Source organism: Mus caroli, unplaced genomic scaffold (genome assembly GCF_978045245.1).
Source record: "Mus caroli unplaced genomic scaffold, Mus_caroli_1 scaffold_2, whole genome shotgun sequence".
Classification (NCBI taxonomy): Eukaryota; Metazoa; Chordata; class Mammalia; order Rodentia; family Muridae; genus Mus; species Mus caroli.
The window spans coordinates 37,143,211-37,161,968 of record NW_028227257.1 but is presented as its reverse complement, the minus strand read 5'-3'; the positions used below and the strand labels follow the sequence as shown (position 1 = coordinate 37,161,968).

At 40.6% G+C, this 18,758-nt stretch overlaps 1 protein-coding gene across 5 annotated transcripts in view; it reads right to left on the bottom strand.

Annotated features, from left to right (window-relative positions):
• The window catches only part of Kif16b (kinesin family member 16B), a 277,807-nt gene that overhangs the window by 141,079 nt on the left and 117,970 nt on the right, over positions 1-18,758 (bottom strand). For all 5 annotated transcript variants that reach the window (XM_085833718.1, XM_029474203.2, XM_021150816.3 and 2 more), the window contains exons 13-15: positions 7,440-7,559; positions 6,551-6,602; positions 4,739-4,876 (exon numbers count right to left, since the gene is read on the bottom strand). In XM_085833718.1, coding sequence (XP_085689844.1) covers positions 4,739-4,876; positions 6,551-6,602; positions 7,440-7,559 — 310 coding nt within the window. The remainder of the gene's footprint in view (positions 1-4,738; positions 4,877-6,550; positions 6,603-7,439; positions 7,560-18,758) is intronic.

The window sequence follows — 18,758 nt, the reverse complement described above, 5'->3', positions numbered from 1 at the left end:
TGTGTGTGTGTTGAGGGGGCACACTATAGGAGAAACAACAGTTTACTGACACAAGTTGAAAAGAAGAAAAGGAGTAAACACTCCTGCCCCTAATGGCGACAACCTGCTAAATTTAAACAAATCTATTAGTTGGCATTCACATGTGTTAAGTGATTTAGATAAGAAAGTTGTAATTACTTCTTGTGCTTTTTTTAATAGCACAGCCTAGCACATCTCCAAATGAAAGTAATGTACCAATGAAGAGACAGCTGAATACCAAATTTCAGCACTAAGGTGGGAACTGATGATGTAAAGGGAGGGTGCCACGAGTGGCACAGGGTGAGCCTGAGGGGAAGGCACGGAAGGTAATGTGGTCAGATGTCACGGGGATGTGGGCTGACACCCACCTGTGTTTTCTGTCCTAGATCCCTTTCATTCTAAAAGCAGGGAACTTTTACAAAACTATTTCTTTTGTTATGTCCCTCATAGATCCAACTGATAGTTTACATATGAGGTCAGTTCTGGAACTAAGAAACAATGGACCAGGAAGAATGGTAAACCAGAAACCACTACAGCAAGCCAGAGACTGAACTTCTGACCACACATGTAGGAAACCAAAGTAGCCTGGACTTCATGGTCTTCAGGGATATGGTCAGAACCTATGCCTAGCTTGGAAAGCCACAAAGATTTAACAGCATATACAAGTCAAGGTTTGACAGAGCGAAAGCATGAATGATAATGAGGGATAATGAATGGTCCGCTATCATTTTCTTTTCAATGTTCTGTGCTAATACAGCAGCTGTCCAGCTATTCCAAGACCCGTCTCCAAGAAGCTTGGTTGCCAAGAGTTAATTCAAAGCACTTGCCTTTGCAAAAATTACCTAAGCAGGATGCGCAGAAGTGCTCTATAGAACTGCTTTTAAAAGCTGCCTCCTGGGCAAAAGCCAAGACAGGATCTAGTACAAAAAATAATGTTGTATTTAGTCCTGCTCGCCATTTATTGTAATTTTAATGAAATCCATTCTTGGTTTAACCTTAATATAGGCTTTTTAACAGTTAAACCTATATTGAGCTAGCTTAAGATCTTCATACACAAATGCTGAGCCAGGCCTCCTTCCTCTCCTGCAGTGAGGATGATCTGGAAGGAGGAATGCTGAGTCCTCTACACTTCTTTTTACTTTTACTACACATATTCACACACCTCCAATTCATCACATCACTTTGTAATTTGAAAACATGTTCCAGTTTTCATTTTAACAATCTTCAAATATCAAGCAAACCAAAGGAGAGAATTTTAATCCTTAATTATGAAAGACAGAAGCTGTTTTATCTTGGATAAGATTTATAGAATATACACTAATGAAAGAAAGGCATGCTTTAAAAAAAAAAGATTTGTCACCTTGTTCCTATGATGTAATGCCTTGCTCTCAATGCCATCTAGCACTCTCCTGGACTGACACTTGTTAATGGCATTTCTACTCTGTGCACAACACTCTAGAAGCAGTTCAGCAGCTCAGCAGAATGCCAGAAGAACTCAAGCCCACCATATCAGAACATCATGGTACCATGATAATAAGAGAATTTTTGAGATATTTGATCAAGTAAGAGATATTTGATCTCACTGAGAACCCAAAGATTGTGTTGTTTACTGGAAAAACTGTTTCAAGTTGTGGTATGGCTCATCCTAAACACATCTTTAATCCCTTGGCTGGAATACAGACACACCCTTAGTACACACCTTTAATCGAGAACAGTGAAGATAAAGTTAATTTATGGAAGGAAGCACCCATGTTTGATAGTGACTTCTAATTGTGGGGCAGACAAAGTGACTAATTAGAGAAAGATCTGACAGAATGACTCAGAGATAGGATAAACCCAACTCGGCAGGAGAGAGGATGGGAAGAAGAGGTGACTTAATACTGAGAGCAGTGCAGAGAGAGGAGGCAGTTCTACCGGCACAGTTATAGAGTAACAGGTTGCAGAGAGAAAACACACTAGACACAGGTGAAGACAGAATGAGCCAGCAAATGAAAAGGAGCCCAGAATATATGAACATACTGTGAAAGTTAGTATGAAGCCAAGCAGAGCAATTCAGTCAGAGAGAGAAGACATTGAGTCAGTCAGCTTGGAGAGGAGTTTGAAAAAGAACAGCTGAGTCAAATCAGCCAGCCAGAGTTCAGAAAGAACAAAAAGAGTGAGCTAATTCAGAAATAAGTCTCAGAGGCTGAAAATAAGGTCTATATAAGATTTTAGGGAGGCAGTAAGCTTCATAGATGGCAATTATGGCGCACGCCTTTAATCCCAGCACTTGGGAGGCAGAGACAGGTGGATTTCTGAGTTCGAAGCCAGCCTGGTCTACAGAGTGAGTTCCAGACAGCCAGGGCTACATAGAGAAACCTTTTCTCAAAAAAAAAAAAAAAATACACACACACACACACATACATATACACACACACACACTTTTACACTGCAGGGAAAGACAAGTCCTACAATCAGCCTCCAATGTCAATTTAGTTCTATGGCTCTCTTAGCAAAAGCCACATTTGGGATAGACAAGAAGAACAAAAGCTTAGTTCTTAATCTGACCCAAACCAGGCATATTTTAAACTGAGTTATGCAGTTAGGTAGGGGAAGTGAATAGGCAAGTAAGCAAATATGTCCAAGTAAGTAAGTACATAAATAGCTCATGTAAGGCATTTATTAACATTTATTATTCAATCCACAAAAGAACTAGAGGCATAATTACAGCTATGTAAAGAATTTCTGAAAGCTCAATAAACTAGCAAACCTCTCATGGGCAGCAGAGAGGAGAGCAGGCTCACCCAGAATTAAATGTCAATTTCTAGGCAGAGCTCACACTGAATAGTACTCTTAAGAACTGGACAGTTCCAGGAAAGTACAAGGTGAGTTTAGAATATCTTGCCTCAGAAAATAAGCCAATGTTTGCAATGTCAAGCCAAAAGACATAGAAGCCACCTTGAAGGAATTCACACTGGCCAAATCGGAGACAATTTGAACATCCAAAATAAATAATAGCCAAACAGAGCAGATACTAAATATGTTGCCAAACAATGTGACTTTCCTCAAGTAAATACATGAAGATACAAACGGCAAGAAGAAAAAGCTTTTCCTTACACTAAAATTCAATTGACAAATGCAAAAGAAATGATAAGAAAATTATCTTTTGCAACCAACAGAATAATAACTCAGCAAAATTTTAAAAAATAGTTTCCAAAACAGTGAATCAAGCTGTGACAATGGACACTGGTAATCAGAGTAGCATCCCTACACATTTTTCTAGAACAAAGCCAGGGGAGAAGTAACTTCACAGAAGAAAAAGCATAGGCAGGTCCACCTTTACCAAGGAACCAAAGTGAGCACCCCCAGCAGTGGACAGATAGTAATCTAGGGTGGGATAGGAGAAAAATACAGCAGTGTCAGAAATGCATGATATTGAGAGTTTACATCACTCAGTGGTAGAGCCTTTGCCTAGTGTGCACAATGTCTGACCTCAGCACTGCCTGCAAACAAAGAAACTGCATGATATCAGCCTGGTTAATGAAAAAGATCAGAGAAATCCTACATTTAAGTAGAGGGACATACTACAATATATTTGACACGCTCTTTTCAATGTTTTAAGAGTCCAAGAAAGAACAAGGATATAGTCCAGACTGAAAAGCTAGAGATGTGGCCAACCATGCCATGCACATTCAATGCTAGACCTACAAGAGCTGGCAGCCAAACCTGCATGGGGTCTGAGGCTAACCATTAGTTTTCTAATTGAATAGCTGTACTGAAGATGTTTGAAGAGTCTCACAGGTGGAGGGAATATATACCAATGTACTCAGAGAATATTGGACACTGTCATTAATCTGAACCCCAAATCTCTCCCAGAAGCCACGTGCTGAGTGCTATCTCCTGAGTTTGTGGCAGTTGGGACCTTTAAGATGTAGAGTCTCCCCCAAAAAAAACCAAAAACAAACAAACAAACAAAAAAAAAAACGCCGGTCGTGGTGGCGCACGCCTTTAATCCCAGCACTCAGGAGGCAGAGGCAGGTGGATTTCTGAGTTCGAGGCCAGCCTGGTCTACAAAGTGAGTGCTAGGACAGCTAGGGCTACACAGAGAAACCCTGTCTCAAAAAAACAAACAAACAAACAAACAAAAAAACAAAAACAAAGATGTAGAGTCTCCTAAAAGGTCTTCAGAGAGTTCTGGTGCACGTCGCTCTTCCCTTTTGTTTCCTGGCCATGAGGTAAAGAGTTTAGTTCACCACAGGCTCAAAGCCAAGGGGACAAACCTTCTTTTCTCTTAACAACTTAGTTTCAGAGAAAAAAGTAGGCTGGCATGTAATAGTTACTTTAACATGGCTCTATGATTAAGTTCTGCAAGAATTTTTATACCTTTTTTTACAATACTACAGCTGTTTTGCATATAAATGTAACTATTTATTAGAAGGACATAAACATTATAAATAAAAGTATTAAAGGAAATCACTGTATTAAATTTTTACTTGTAAAAGGTACTCTTTAACTTTAAAAATCCTCTAATGGTTAATCATTGTAACAATTGTAAATATTCATAAAAATGTGATATTTAATTCAGCAGACAGTGGGCATTATAAAGGCTTTCCAGCAAGACAGGAGACATGATGAACAGTCTTTACCCTCTAGGTCCCTATTCTGTAAAACACACATGCTTCACAGGTCTAGCTTGCTTTCTCCATATACACGAAGATCTCTGAAAAGCAGAACCAGATACCTTGATTTAGCTGTGTGGCATCCACAATCTGAACACCATTCACAGAGCACTGGGACCCACTCAGGGGTATCAGAGTCACTGTTCCCCCAGCGTTCTCAAAGACACAATGCTCACTCTCCAAGTCAAGGCCATGAAGGACTAGGAGAGAAAAACAAAGGAGAAAGTTAGGCTCCACTTTAGTGTATGCTATGATGATTCCCAACTACTTATTCCATTTTGAGCACACCTTTTATTTTCCATAGAAGTGCTGTAACATATCTTCTAAGTATGAAAATTCTAATCTGTGAGTCTGTAACATCAAGTGGCAGAGACAAAGGACCACTGATGGGCACCTCAAAGAATCTGACTATCTGCCTGTAACAAAGTAAGCTCTGGCATGACAGCTTATTCTTCCCAAAGGACAACACAGCTGACTAACTTGTTTAACAGAAAACCTCTTCTCAACACTGACAAACTTGCACCAGCCACAGGGAGACACAAAAAATGAAAGTATCTGCAGGCTTACGACCCATGAGCACCTCTGCACTTACAGATAATGCTTGCCAGAAACAGAAAACAGAGGCATGGCATGGCCCCCAGGAGGTCTTAAGACAGTAGTTCTCAACCTGTGGGTTGTAATCCCTTTGGAAAACACAGATAATTACATTGCTATTCATAACAGTGGTAATATTAGTTATGAAGCAGCAACATAAATAATTTTATGGTTGGGGTTTACCACAATGTCAGAAACAATGAAAGGTCACTGCATTAGGAAGGTTGAGCACCACTGTCCCAGGAGCTTGAAGAGGCTTTGCTGGGGTGCCCACTGCCACAGCCTATGCAGACTCTGAGACCAAGAAAGCAGCCAGTCACTGATGGTTATCAGACTATGTATGACCATCTTGTCAATAGCAGATGTGAATGCCTCTCGAACAAACCAGTTTCTTAGGAAGAGCTCTCCCATTCTCTGCAGGACAGCAACAATGGATGTCTCTGGTCAGCAACCAGAGACACTTACTAACTACCCTCATTTATGGCTACCCCCATAGCCAAATGTGTAATTCAAACAAGGGGCTTGATGCCAAAAGAGACTTAAAAGTACTTGAGTCTGAAAGCTTCTGGAATTGTTTTTGGCTCTCCTCATTTCTAGTACTACTAAATGTACACGGAAACATTCAACAAGTGGCTCATTAGCATATACTTGATAGAAACAGGTTCCTCACCAGGAACTCTAAACTTATCTTGAAATGGTGTAATTCTTCCCCCAATCAGCACTGTGCCCCTCTACACACAGACACCGACTCACACCACATTCTCCACCTACAGACCTTTCTAAGGGATGCTCAGAACACTGTGCAGGCTGCCATCTGCTCAGGCTGACCTGCTGGCAATCTGTATGCCTTGTGAAGAGTGTAGAACACCCAGAAGCCATGACTTCTGATGGGTCCCTGGCATGTGGTCTCATCCTTTGTCATCACCTTTGTGTAGAGAACTCTCCATATCCTACATTTTGAAGGACCTGGGATCCTTTATCAGTGTCTGCTGGCTGATTTCCACCAATCACAGTGGCAAATACAGAGTGACTGGTGGAGAGTGATTTATATAACTTTACTAGCAAGGTAGAGAATGTACATGGCGTAGCAGAAAGAAGTCATACTTTAATTTTGTTCACTCGATTACCCATCCTTGTTATTCAGCTGGGTTGTAGTCAAAATTATATACACATATACTGAGCATTCAACACTTTCTCTTATATCAGCATCAGTCAGGAAAAAGAAGACTTTTCATTATCTATAGTTATAAAAACTGCTGAGAGATCATTGATAGTCTTACCAATATCTTGCTCTGTTGAAGCATCTTCTCTGCCGACATAAGTCTGACCCTCCTGAGAAGGAAATTCAATAATATTTGTTAGTGAGTGTGGAGGCCAACCTGCTGCATCACTTCTCATTCTATCTTGATGCATCCATCCTGCTGTGCAACAGAATGAGCAAGGGCTCAGTGCACAGGGCCTCAGTGAGCTTAGGGTACTGAACACTCAGGTGACATCTTCTGTGGTCTGCTAAGTACCAGCACCACTGCAAAGGCAAAGTGCTCAGAAAGTGAAAGCTCTATAGTCAGATCCGGGCAGCCATTTCAAGGGTGACTCAGATCAGTGGACAAGGGCTTCCTGTGTCCAAAGATGCATGACATGAGCGGCCACAAAACTCAAGACAGCATAATGTCATTCTGAGTCATAGGGCACCAGAGAAAAGCCATTGAAATTGAGGTCACAGAAGCAACCCTTGATAACTGACAGGAACTCTGACCTCTAGAACAGTGAGAACTGTACAGAATCAAGGCTGACTAAAAGGAAAGTACCATATAATAATTACCAGGAGGAACCAGCAAGTGTGCACATAGCAAGTCCCAGTTCTGGGTTCTTGTTCCTTCCTCAGTTTTTCTACCTTTTTCCCTTCTTATCTTCCTTTTTATGATTCCACAGAAAAGAAGCCAAAATGGATGACTCATCATTTAACTTCAGAACTCTATATACACAGGAACTTCAAATACCACTGAATCTCAATGAACTGTAGAAAATCCCCAAAGGCTCAAGGGTTTGTTGTATATTCTTTCATTTAATAGTGGCATTCATGGCCATAAAGTATTATAATAACCCTCGCTAGAATCTAAGGGGAAATCTGGAGACAAAATGAGAATGTTCCACGTAATCAGTTTCTACCTTCAAGTGATACAAGATGATTCCAGTGCTCAGAAGATCATCATCAATGCCAATCAGGTGCGGCAGCTCCGAGTCCAGCACCACACCAATGCCCTCTTTCCTGAGGGCTAGGGTTTGCTCCTGAAATAAGGAGGAGAGAGAAGAAATAGATTATTTGGGGGAAAGACAACTTCATACTAGGTGTTTTTAGATGTTTAGATTTTATTTCCTATTTAAAAAAAAAAAAAACAGAAAGAAAAATGGACTTTAAAACCTGGCAGGCAGTAGACAAAATGAACTTGGAACATATAAAATGTTCAACCTAAAATGAATTAAACTCTTAGCTTGATATATATAACCTTTTCAAAGTCAATCTCAAGGCCCATCTTCCTTAGCAAGGACGTTACAATCACCCTTCATAAAGTAACCTTTCTCCCTTCTTCAGATCGTGCACTTTCTTAATAGCTAGAAGTCTCTTTAATTGCCAATCCTTCTCTCTGGTCAGCAGAACATATTGAGCACGCTTCTGAGATAGCAGTTCCCTCACTTAGTTCTGAATCTCTGCATCAGAGATACCCTCCATACCCTATATCAGCTTCCCACATACTACACCACTAACAGGTCTTCCCACTCCATCCATGGGGGGGGCGGGCAGTTTAAATGGGAAATACCCACCACAGTCTTATAGTCGAATTTAAACATTTGATCCCCAGTTAGTGCCTCTGTTTTGGAAGGTTTGAGTAGTACAGCCTTGCTGGAGGAAGTATGTCACTGAGACCAGGCTCCTATCACTTCTAATTTGATCTCTTCTTCCTGCTTGCCATGGAAGGTGTGAGCTCTCAGCTTCCTGCCATCATGGAAGCCCTGTGCTGTCATATCTCCTCACTATGATCGACTCTTACACCTCTGAATTTTAAGTCAAAATAAACCCTTCCCTCTACAAGCCGTCTTGGTCATGGTGTTTTATCCAGCAACAGAAAAGTAACTACATGAACCACAACTCCCTCAGTCTGGCAGAGCCCTGAGAGAGATACACCTACCCCAAACTTCCCTGCACTTCCCAAATTCCTCCCTGCCACTCTTTTGAAACCACTTTATGGAGGCTGTCAATCTTGGACTCTACTCACACTCTCTCCCTGAATAATAAGTCTCACCCTGACTTACCTTTCATTCACATATTGAGAACTCTTCAGTTAAAATTGATAGGACATACCTCTCAAATTCATACTTATATCTGCCTAGCTCAGTATCTTTAGAGAAATAACAGATTGCTAGCTCAAACTTAACACATTAAAAAACAAACAAAAAGCCTTCAAACCTGTAGACTATCCACCCCATATTGGCAAACGCCAATCTCCCTTAATATTACTCAGACAAAAACTGACAACAATGCATCACTCCTGTCTTTCTCTACATTCTATAGTGTGGAGTCTACCATCAAAATACACTCTAAGTCACTACTCAAACACTTGCACTATTTTAGCCAACCCTAAGTCATCCTTACCTTTCGCCTGCATTCCTCCAACAACCCAAACCATCACTTATATTCATACTTCAGTAGCCAGAGAGATTTCAGAGCAGGTAATGCTGTTCAGAGATTTTAAAGCCCTCTACTGTTGCTGAGTGACAAATGCTTTACAAGTACAGCTGGGTCTCATCTGTTCCTACCCTACACTAATTTCTTGCCACTGCCTCCTGTAATTCCCAAACTTGCTGGCCAGCTCAACTGTAGGGCTTCATCACTGATGGTGCTTCTATTTTAGGAGCTACAGCATTATCTGCCATTGCTCTGGTGCCATTTAGTCTGGCAAACAACAAACTACCTAACATGTCTAAGCCAAGATTCTGAACCTCTTAAGCAGTGTTAAGGCAAAACTCAAATATTGAACTCAAAGGAGTCCCTGATAAGTTCAGGGACAGGGCATGAAGAGTGGGGAGTCCCTAGGAACTTCCTTCCTTAGACATTTAGCTTTCAAATGCACACTTGGAGACTGGAAGTCACATAAGAGGATTATAGAATGAAGGGACCCAGAAACATGGGTATTAAAAAAAAAAGGACATATAAAAATCACCACTTGGAAGAAAGCAATTTAATTTAACAACCATTAAATAGATACGCAGAGAAATGACCAACACATAAGTTAAGATTCTAGAAAAAGAAATGAAGCATATCATTGTTCTTCAATTACTCCGCCTATCAACCTAGCTCTCATTCCACGGCTGGGAAGCTCAGGCTTTGAGGTCGGGAGATTCAGTAACCTTGATTTATGATGCTTTTGCAAATCATGGCTGAAATGAGCACTCTACACAGAACAAGCCCTATTTCTACCTCTTGAGTTGGTAGGATCTATGACTTTCCTTCTGATGATGGAATTTCAACCCAAGTGAGATACATGATTTTTTAAGATATATATTATAGAGGAGAATTTAATCACTAAGTTCCACCTATAAAATAATGTCCTGCAGAAAAGTCTGGTCTCTGAAGCAGGCGATAGTGTTGCACAAAGGAATGAGGTTCCAAGGGAATGAACTGGTGCTGCCATAGACAGGAAAAGGGAAGTGACTTCTAAGTCCAGAGACATACATGTTATCCTTTTTTTTTTTTTAAGATTTATTTAGTATATGTAAGTACACTGTAGCTGTCTTCAGACACTCCAGAAGAGGGAGTCAGATCTCATTACGGATGGTTGTGAGCCACCATGTGGTTGCTGGGATTTGAACTCTGGACCTTCGGAAGAGCAGTCAGGTGCTCTTACCCACTGAGCCATCTCACCAGCCCACATGTTATCTTTTTACAAAACCATGATCGTGAATCATATGGGGGTAGGGGAGAAAAGAGAAGAGAGAAGAGAGAAAAGAGAAAGGAGAAGAGAGAAAAGAGAAAAGAGAAGGGGACTTTTAAAAAATCCTAACAGCTCTGACTTAAACTAGAAAAATCATTTTGGATTACATCCAAGTTCACTGTACTATTCTTTACAGAAAAACGAAATCACTTTTTTTCTTACTTATAGTAAGTTTTATAGACTTTGAAAGGTATTGGAAATTCACAACTTTGGAGCTGTTAGATCAAAAGCATTATTTGTTTCTACTCAACACACACACGCACACACACACACACACACACACACACACACAAAGCCGGCACCCAGCAAAGTTTTCCAGGACTAGGAGTGGGGCAGATGAATTTTTGATTAATGCTGCCCTAAAGCTCCATGACATTCAAGCTGTATTCGACTACATGATATTATAAAAGTGTCACCTCATAAAACTGAAAATGAGGGTTTAAATCATTGCTCAAGTGAAAAAGTAATTTCAGACAAAAATATCTATCACATATAAAATATTTATTGAGTGGCATCTACTGTTATACATAATTTATGAAACACCTCTTGGATAAGACAGAATGCTTAACATAGTGGGGCTGGCTCCCTCCCATAACTCCTGGCACAATGGGCCTCAAAGAAAGAAGCAAAATATGTAGAGTTGCAGATAGCATATAGGGAAAAAAGCTTCTGGTCCATCGCGTGTAGTTGCATGAAAAGGGAACCTCAGAGTAATTAGACTTGTCAAAACAGCATCAGGTCATTTCAAACAAAGTGTTTCTTACATTTACAAAAAAATAAAAAATAAAAACTCAGCTCAACACGTGTTACCTCAACCTCTTGACACCTATCCAGGTGAAATATTTACAATGTAAACTACCACATGTTCAGTGCTGAACATGAGACAGACACACCTCAGCCACATCCTGTGGACTGCAGGAATGAGGTAGAAAGTTAAAAGCAGGGTTTCTTAAATTCAGAGAAAACTCCATGAGTATACTGTGTGCTTTGTAGGAGGGGCTTGTAGCCACCATCCAATATCACAGTGAAGAGGACTCAGCTTTTTAAATCATGTCTTTATCCTTAGTTTCTCACATTGAGTCAGGTAAAACCCAGCAATTTCCTTGAATAATTGAGTAAGGTAAAACTAATAGAAAGTTATACTGGACTAGGAGTCTAAGTCAATGGCAGAGGAAACACTTAGGAGTCATGAGCTCTTGGCTCACACAGAGTCTGCTAAGAGGGAATAGCCATGCCAGACTCACCTTAAATCATGCAGTGGCCACTGGTTATGTAGTACTGTAGGGAATGATTTTGAAGTGTTCCCCCACCCACTCCTCGCCCCCCCCCCAAAAAAAAAAAAAACAATGAAAAATAAATGCCAGAATTTTTGGTCTTATATATTTTACCTACTAGTGACACTGTATAGCTCTGACTCATAGAAAGTACAGCTAACTTCTGCAACCCAGAGCACAAACATGACCAGATAGGAACATGAGGGGACCTATAGCACATACCTAATGTGGGTGGGAAGGGGAAAAAAAAAATCTAACAGACGGTAAGACTTCTATAAAAATAAAAGCCTGGAGCAGAGGTTATCTGTCAATTTGAAAAACTGCATACAATTTAATCTAGCAGATGGAAAAGAAATTGAAGTATTTGTTATCTTTCAATAAAATGCATCTTTATTCTAAGAAATATTTAATAAAATATCCTGTTAAGTTGAGAAAAGACATTATGGGACCAGCTGAGCTGGCTCATCTTCACTATTAACTTGACTAGATTTAGAACTACCATGGAAATGCATCAAGGTGCCTCTATAAAAAGGTTTCCATGAAGGTTTAATTGACCCATTCTTGAATGTGGAAGGCATCATCATCCCATGGACTGGGGTCTTAGACAAATATAAAGAAATCAAGCTGAGCACAGCATCCACTGTTCTCTGCCTCCTGATTATGGGTGCAATGTGACTGGCTGTCCTGTCACTGTGACTTCTCCTCCATGACTTCCTACCATGCAGACCATACCCCAAACTGTGAGACAAAAACCAACCCTCCCATTTCTAAGTTGCCTTTGTCAAAGATTTTGTCACAGAAGGGGACAAGTGACTAATGTCCCTGGTCCACTATGGACATGATTTCATCCACGTTTTGGTGAAAAGACACCTCCTGTTTGGAATTGTGTCCCTCCTTCCTGACAGCTGAATGACAACAGCAGTGGCACTTTGTGGCAGCAAGGTGGACTTCACTTCCTTTCCTATGAGACACTAAAGACAGGACGCCACTGTCTCCAGGAACTGAATCTCTACTGAAACAATTGAGACAGTTTGACTTTTAGTCCATGGCACACAAGTTGGTTTCCAGCTTACATGTTTAAAAAAAAATCCTATTATCCTTAAAATTCAATAGTGTGATTAGGACAGACCTGAACTGAAGAGTCTATCTTCCTAGTACGTGATGCATTATCCCAATCTGCAGACTCAGTTTTTCCATTTTATGAAAATTGCCCTGTCTTACTTTCTGTCCTTTATTGCATCTACTGTCTACCTACTCGGGGAGCAGCAACTAGCCCAACATTGTACTGTCTCTGCCCTCCTCTTCTAGCTTCCAGCCATGTTAATATCCAGATCATTTCATCTGTGTTCACTCACATTATCCGACATTTACTCTACTAACTTGATTTTCAATGCATCTATTATTTTCCTTGAGGTTTCTAATTTTATTTATTAGTTCTGCAATGATGTCGTCTTAGACCTCAAGATCATTCTTTAGTCTACAATCTCTTTTTCATCTCCTCTGCTTTTTATTATCATTTTGCTTTGTTTAAAGAGTTCCTGCTTCTCATTAGCCTGTTCCATGGAGTAAAAGAACTGTAAAGCTCCCCATTCTTGGCCTAACATATGTTTTCACCTAGATAAGGACCATTTTGTCTTTAGCGGGCTTTCTGATTCATATTCATTCTTTCTTCCCCCTCCCCCTGCTTTTTACATAACTGTCCTATTTCTTCCTTCACTAGAAATTCTTTATTCTCAACACAAGATTCCTGTTGCATCATATCTGGTCAGAAGACTGAGTGGTCTGTACTGTTAACCATTTTTTCTCTAACTAGAAGCAATGAGAAGAGAGAAAGAGAGAGAAGGCCTTGTAGAAGGTACCTCAGACACTCTGAGCTCTACCCTCTCCTATATTAATTGTCCTCTATGGAGCGCCTTCCTTCTGCTTGGGAGGACCAATTCCAAGCTGAAGGGAGGCAGCAGTCCGGCTTCCTGACCTTTCACCAGGACTTCCAGCATCAGCTGTTTTCACTTCTTCCCAGTCATCACCATCAGTACTGCTATCACTCTTCAACAACAGAAACGAACTGCCTTGCTTCTCTTTTTTTCTTCTTTTTTTCAGCTTTTTTCTAATTAATTAATTTATTTTTTTACACTCCATATTCTGTTCCCCACCCCAATCCACTCTCCAACTGTTCCACACCCCTTACCTCCTCCCCACCCCACTGTCTCCCCACCCCCTACCCCACCTGACCTCTAAACTCCCTGGGGCCTCCAGTCTCTTGAGGGTTAGGTGCATCATCTCTGAATGAACACAGACCTGGAAGTCCTCTACTGTATGTGTGTTGAGGGTCTCATATCAGCTGGTGTATGTTGCCTGTTCGCTGGAGAGTGTGTGCTGGTGGTGGTGGTGGTGGTGGTATGTGTGTGTCTGGGGGGTGGGAGAATGGTATGTGTGTGTGTTGTGTGGTGTGTGTGTGTGTGTGTGTGGCTTGTGTGTGTTAAAGTTCCTTCTAATATGTGCCAGTCATCTCAGTAAGATATTTCTTATTAAAAAGCTAACTTACCATTTTGACTATTAACTGTTCTCTAATAATTTATATTTTTATAATCTACAAATGCTAAATAGGCACTGTCACAAGAGAAAATGACCTAAGATCCAGAAAGATGTTCAAAGTGGCTATAACCCAGAATCCATCATTTCTTGAGTACTTTTTCAAATGGTTGCCAAAATTATCAAGAAGTAATCAAACTGTCAGCTGCCCCAGCTACGTGCAGTGTACACAAAACGTGTGGAAGCCATGAGGAAAGGGAGAAGAAATGCCCTGGCCACATGCTTCAGGCGCTGCACTTAGTGCTCATCTTTCCAAAGAGAAGAACGCAGTGAACAAGAACACTTGTTGGCATATGCCCTGTACGTGCCATGCTGACTGCACAAGGAAGACGACATTTGCATCATAATCAGATGAAGGTGGGAGGGAAATTTAAGACTGGGAATGTATTAAGATTAGCCTCTATCATCAGAATAAGGCTTCAGGGAGGAGGAGGCTCAGGGAGGAAGGCAGAGTAAGAAGTTAACATGTTAACAAAACAGAAAAAGTACTAAGAGCCAACTTACAGATCCTTTCTTTCTTCTCTTACCACCATGCACTAAATTCATATATGGAAGTTAGAACCATCTTCTCAGGGTCCTAAGAAGCCAGATTAAACCCTGAAGTGGCTTTCCTTCCATTCATTGAAAGTGAAATGACATACTTATCTCACTCAATTTATCCAGCATATATACAGTTGCCAACATGCTACCATAGTGTCTACATCCTCGGGGTGGGGCCAATGAACAGCAAAAGGCTGTGCAGTGTGCAGGGGCCAAGGCTGTCCCTTTTTAGTATTGTATTAATTTGCATCCCTTGACATGTACGAGTGTGCATGGATCTCAACACTGCACTGAAAATGGCCAGAATAAGTCAGAAATGGGAAGTGAATCTAGCTAAAATTCTAATAGACAAAAAAAAACCCAACAACTTAACATGTCCACAACTCTGTACCCATCAACTCAAACCTGAGACAGGATTATCACCTATGATGTCAGAGAAATGAAGGGGGAATGCAAAAAGCACTATTTTCTTATGACTTTGAAACAATCCATATGATACTCTGGTCAGGAGGAGCACGTCTGAACATATGGACTCAGCAGGCTCAGCTACCATCTATTCTGTGGAACTACAAAATCTAACTGTCCTAGTAGGATGGGCTGTTGGTCTCTCTACAGTAAGTATTGTTACAAGTGTCCTTCCTTTTACTGAACAGAAACTCTCAGGAGAGTTCCAGTCCCATCATACTCCCCACTGTAGGGACATCATTTAAGCACAAGACCTAAGTGCTGGCATGCAGCTGGAGAAGATACTACATAGGTCCTGTTGATGAAACAGTCCTCTTTGCTGAGCAAATCATCCAGATGCTGGTATTTAAATTATGCAAAATACATAATGCCAATTAAAGAAATTATGTGTGAAAATATGCAAGAGCAAATTTCCTCACATTAATATTTAACTAGACTTTTTAAGTGGAGCAGGATCTTATGATCACAAGTACTTTAGTATATTTGACCTAAATGGAAGCCTAAAATATCCATGAGGATACACAGACAGCTCTACAAGGGTATTTTCTATAAAGCAGACTTTCACATATGGTGGGACAGCTAAATGCAAGGATTATTTTAAGTGGAATGCTGTATTCCAGAAAGCCTCAATCTGACAAGGGCCTTAAACTCTTGTCTTCTAAAGCTGTCCTGCTCTTGTTTCTCAGCCACGGTATATGCCAGGCTTATCTTTGCCTCTCAGCTTTTATTCAAAGGATCATGTCCTCTGGACCCCCAGGAATCCTCCCAGCCTCTTCACAGGCTCCTTCTAAAAAGTTTGCCCGTGCCTATATTGGTACATAAAATCACCTCTAGGGAATGGGACCCTTGGTTCTCCTCCACAGAAATAAATTTGTTTTGTTTTGTTTTTTGTTTTTAATGGAAAAGACAGAACATAACCCCCTTTCCTCTGATAATATAATATTCAATTTGAATGCCAAAACCTAATTAGTCCCATGAACCAAACTGCTCAAATAACTAAGGAGTGGAAGACTGTCAGGAACTCATGGCCGTACAGAAGAGTCTCTACATTCAGGCAAAAACTATGGGGAAATGAAGGCAAGACCCACAAAGAGAGAGAAAGTCAACCCCAAGCCTGTGCACTAACTAAATAGACTGTCCTCTATGAATGGAATACATCAATACTTTCAAGATTGTCACCCAAGTCCAATCGCTCTGAGAGTTCATGTCACCAACATTGCAGCTCAGCTCAACCTCAGAAGACCCTAAGTGGCTGAGAACAAAAGCACATATCTTGGTCACACAAATACGCTCATGGCCAATTGTATTTTCCATAAGTATTACTGGAAGTGATGCACTACACTCAGAAACATAATTAATAAACTGTCAGCAAGATAAACTGCAGTGAATCAAAAGGGCATGCAAACTCAGATTACGCAGGAAAGCGTGTTCCAAAGCCCAAATATCATTTAGAGTGCTGGCTGCACAGTCCTTGGAAGTTTATTAAAATAAGAAACATAATCCATTTTAAAACAAGAAATCATGTTTGAAAGCTTTTGAAAAGGAAGGCACATGTGACTAACATTATAGAACTTGTCAAGGGTATATGGGATGAAAGACAAGGCATAAATTGTGTTTGCTGGTCTGAGCATCAGCAGGAAAGCAGCACAGCTAACACAATATACCTCAAGTGTGTTTCTATCATACATTGCATTTATCATTGCTAATATGAACAGTGCAAGCAAGACACTTTCCTAATAGCTAACCCTCACAAACATGACTAGTGCAGCTAGTCTATAAAAGGAAGCCAATTCCTGTGCCACCACAAAACTCAAAACTCCAGTCATTAAAAAAATATTTACAAGCTGGGTGTGGTGTCCTCACAGCACTCAGGAGGCTGAGGCAGGAGGATCATATGAGCCCAGAGTTCAAGATTTAGCTGGACAATTTATTGAGATGAGACTTCTGTCTCAGACAATCATACAAATGAAACACTTGTTTCTAAGGTTTGATAAACTGGATATTGTGTCATTGTGGAAAGCTGTTTGGTAGTATCATCTAGTTAAATACTATCTATACCATGTGATCCAGCATTTCCACTACAAACCCTATGGTGGGGGAGAGGGGCAACTATAGTCATAGACTATGTCAGGCTCAAGTGCTGAGTATAACTTTTGTTATCAGATGGCTGAAAAAAATCCAAAAAATATAGTTCATGTGTTGTCAAAACTGTATGAAATTGAAATTTTAATGATGTTTTACTAGACTATGTGTTCCATGCTCCTTCATGCACGTGCTCTCTCTGGCTGCCTCTTGTTAAAGAGTTGATCACCTGCAACATGCATAGAAGGGTCTACAGAGATCAACTGCTTACTTTTCAATGGGTTTTTGTTTGTCAACTGCTGCAACTGTACATACAAGAGTCCATGGAAAGATAGGCTCAAAGCAAAACCCAACCAAACCCCTGTAAACTACCCAGATATACATGAGAAGACTAGAATGGGTAAACTTCTGGAATTTGTTTAATGAAATAATAATACATGGTAAGCCCTCCATAACCATTACTTCCACATCTGTACACTCAACTGCAAAGCAGAAACATCCGGGAAAAAAAAAATCAAGAAGTTCAAAAAAGCTGAATTTGCAGAATTTCCCTACACCTAGGCCTCATTTTCTAAAAAGAAAAAAAATAAAGTGGCCCAAGTGTGCCTTTCTAGAGACCCCGTCTCTCCCAGCAACTACTCAGCTGGGCACTGCTTATCGAAAGGCTTACCCACATACTGTGCAGTGAAGCCTTTCAGTGACTATGCTGAAATGACAACTTCCAGTCTAAATATCCCCTACAGAACAGCAGCCCACACAGTAAGCATCTTTATCAAAGGACTTAGCATTCTTATGGTTCGATGTTATGACCAAGGAGGCCTTAGAGCCAGTCACTCACATAGACCACGATTCATGGTATAATATAAACAAAGAACAGCTATAGAAATCACAAACAGAATTTTAATAAAGCAAAGAAGGAAAACGTTTTAACAAAAATTTCAAAAACACCCAAAATAGTCTTGCCATATAGAAATCAGAATTATGGTTATCTCCCAGATAATAACCAGAAATAAGCACTAGGTGGTCAGGATGTTCAGGTTTCATGTGAGAGTGTGCCATCACTTCATTTTTATTTTGGCTACCAGTTATATTCAGTTTACGAGTGACTTAAAATAAGCACGTGATTTTGTAAAGGTTTGTCCTATGTTAATAATTCAAAATCATTTTTTAGCTACAGCAGTGGAAGCAGCTGAAGAGAAAGGAGGACAGTGATCAGGAAGGCGGGGCAGGCTAACAGCAGGATGACAGAGGCCAGGGGAACAAATGCTCAGTGCGGCACCTGGCACATCTGCCTTAGAACCCCACTCACTGCTGCTTCATTCAGCAAGCGCACAGACTTAGGAACAAAATGAGAAGCTGGCTGGCACAGGCAACCTGGCACTGAAGAAAGCAATGCTAAATATTGCTTCAAAACACCACTGGATATGGGCATGCAATGTACATAGGGTTTCTACGATGTTGGTCTCAGGAGACTGAAACACTTAAATGCAGACACTGCCCACATTAGGAGGCAGTGCTTCCACGGTCCACCAAGAGCTGATTCG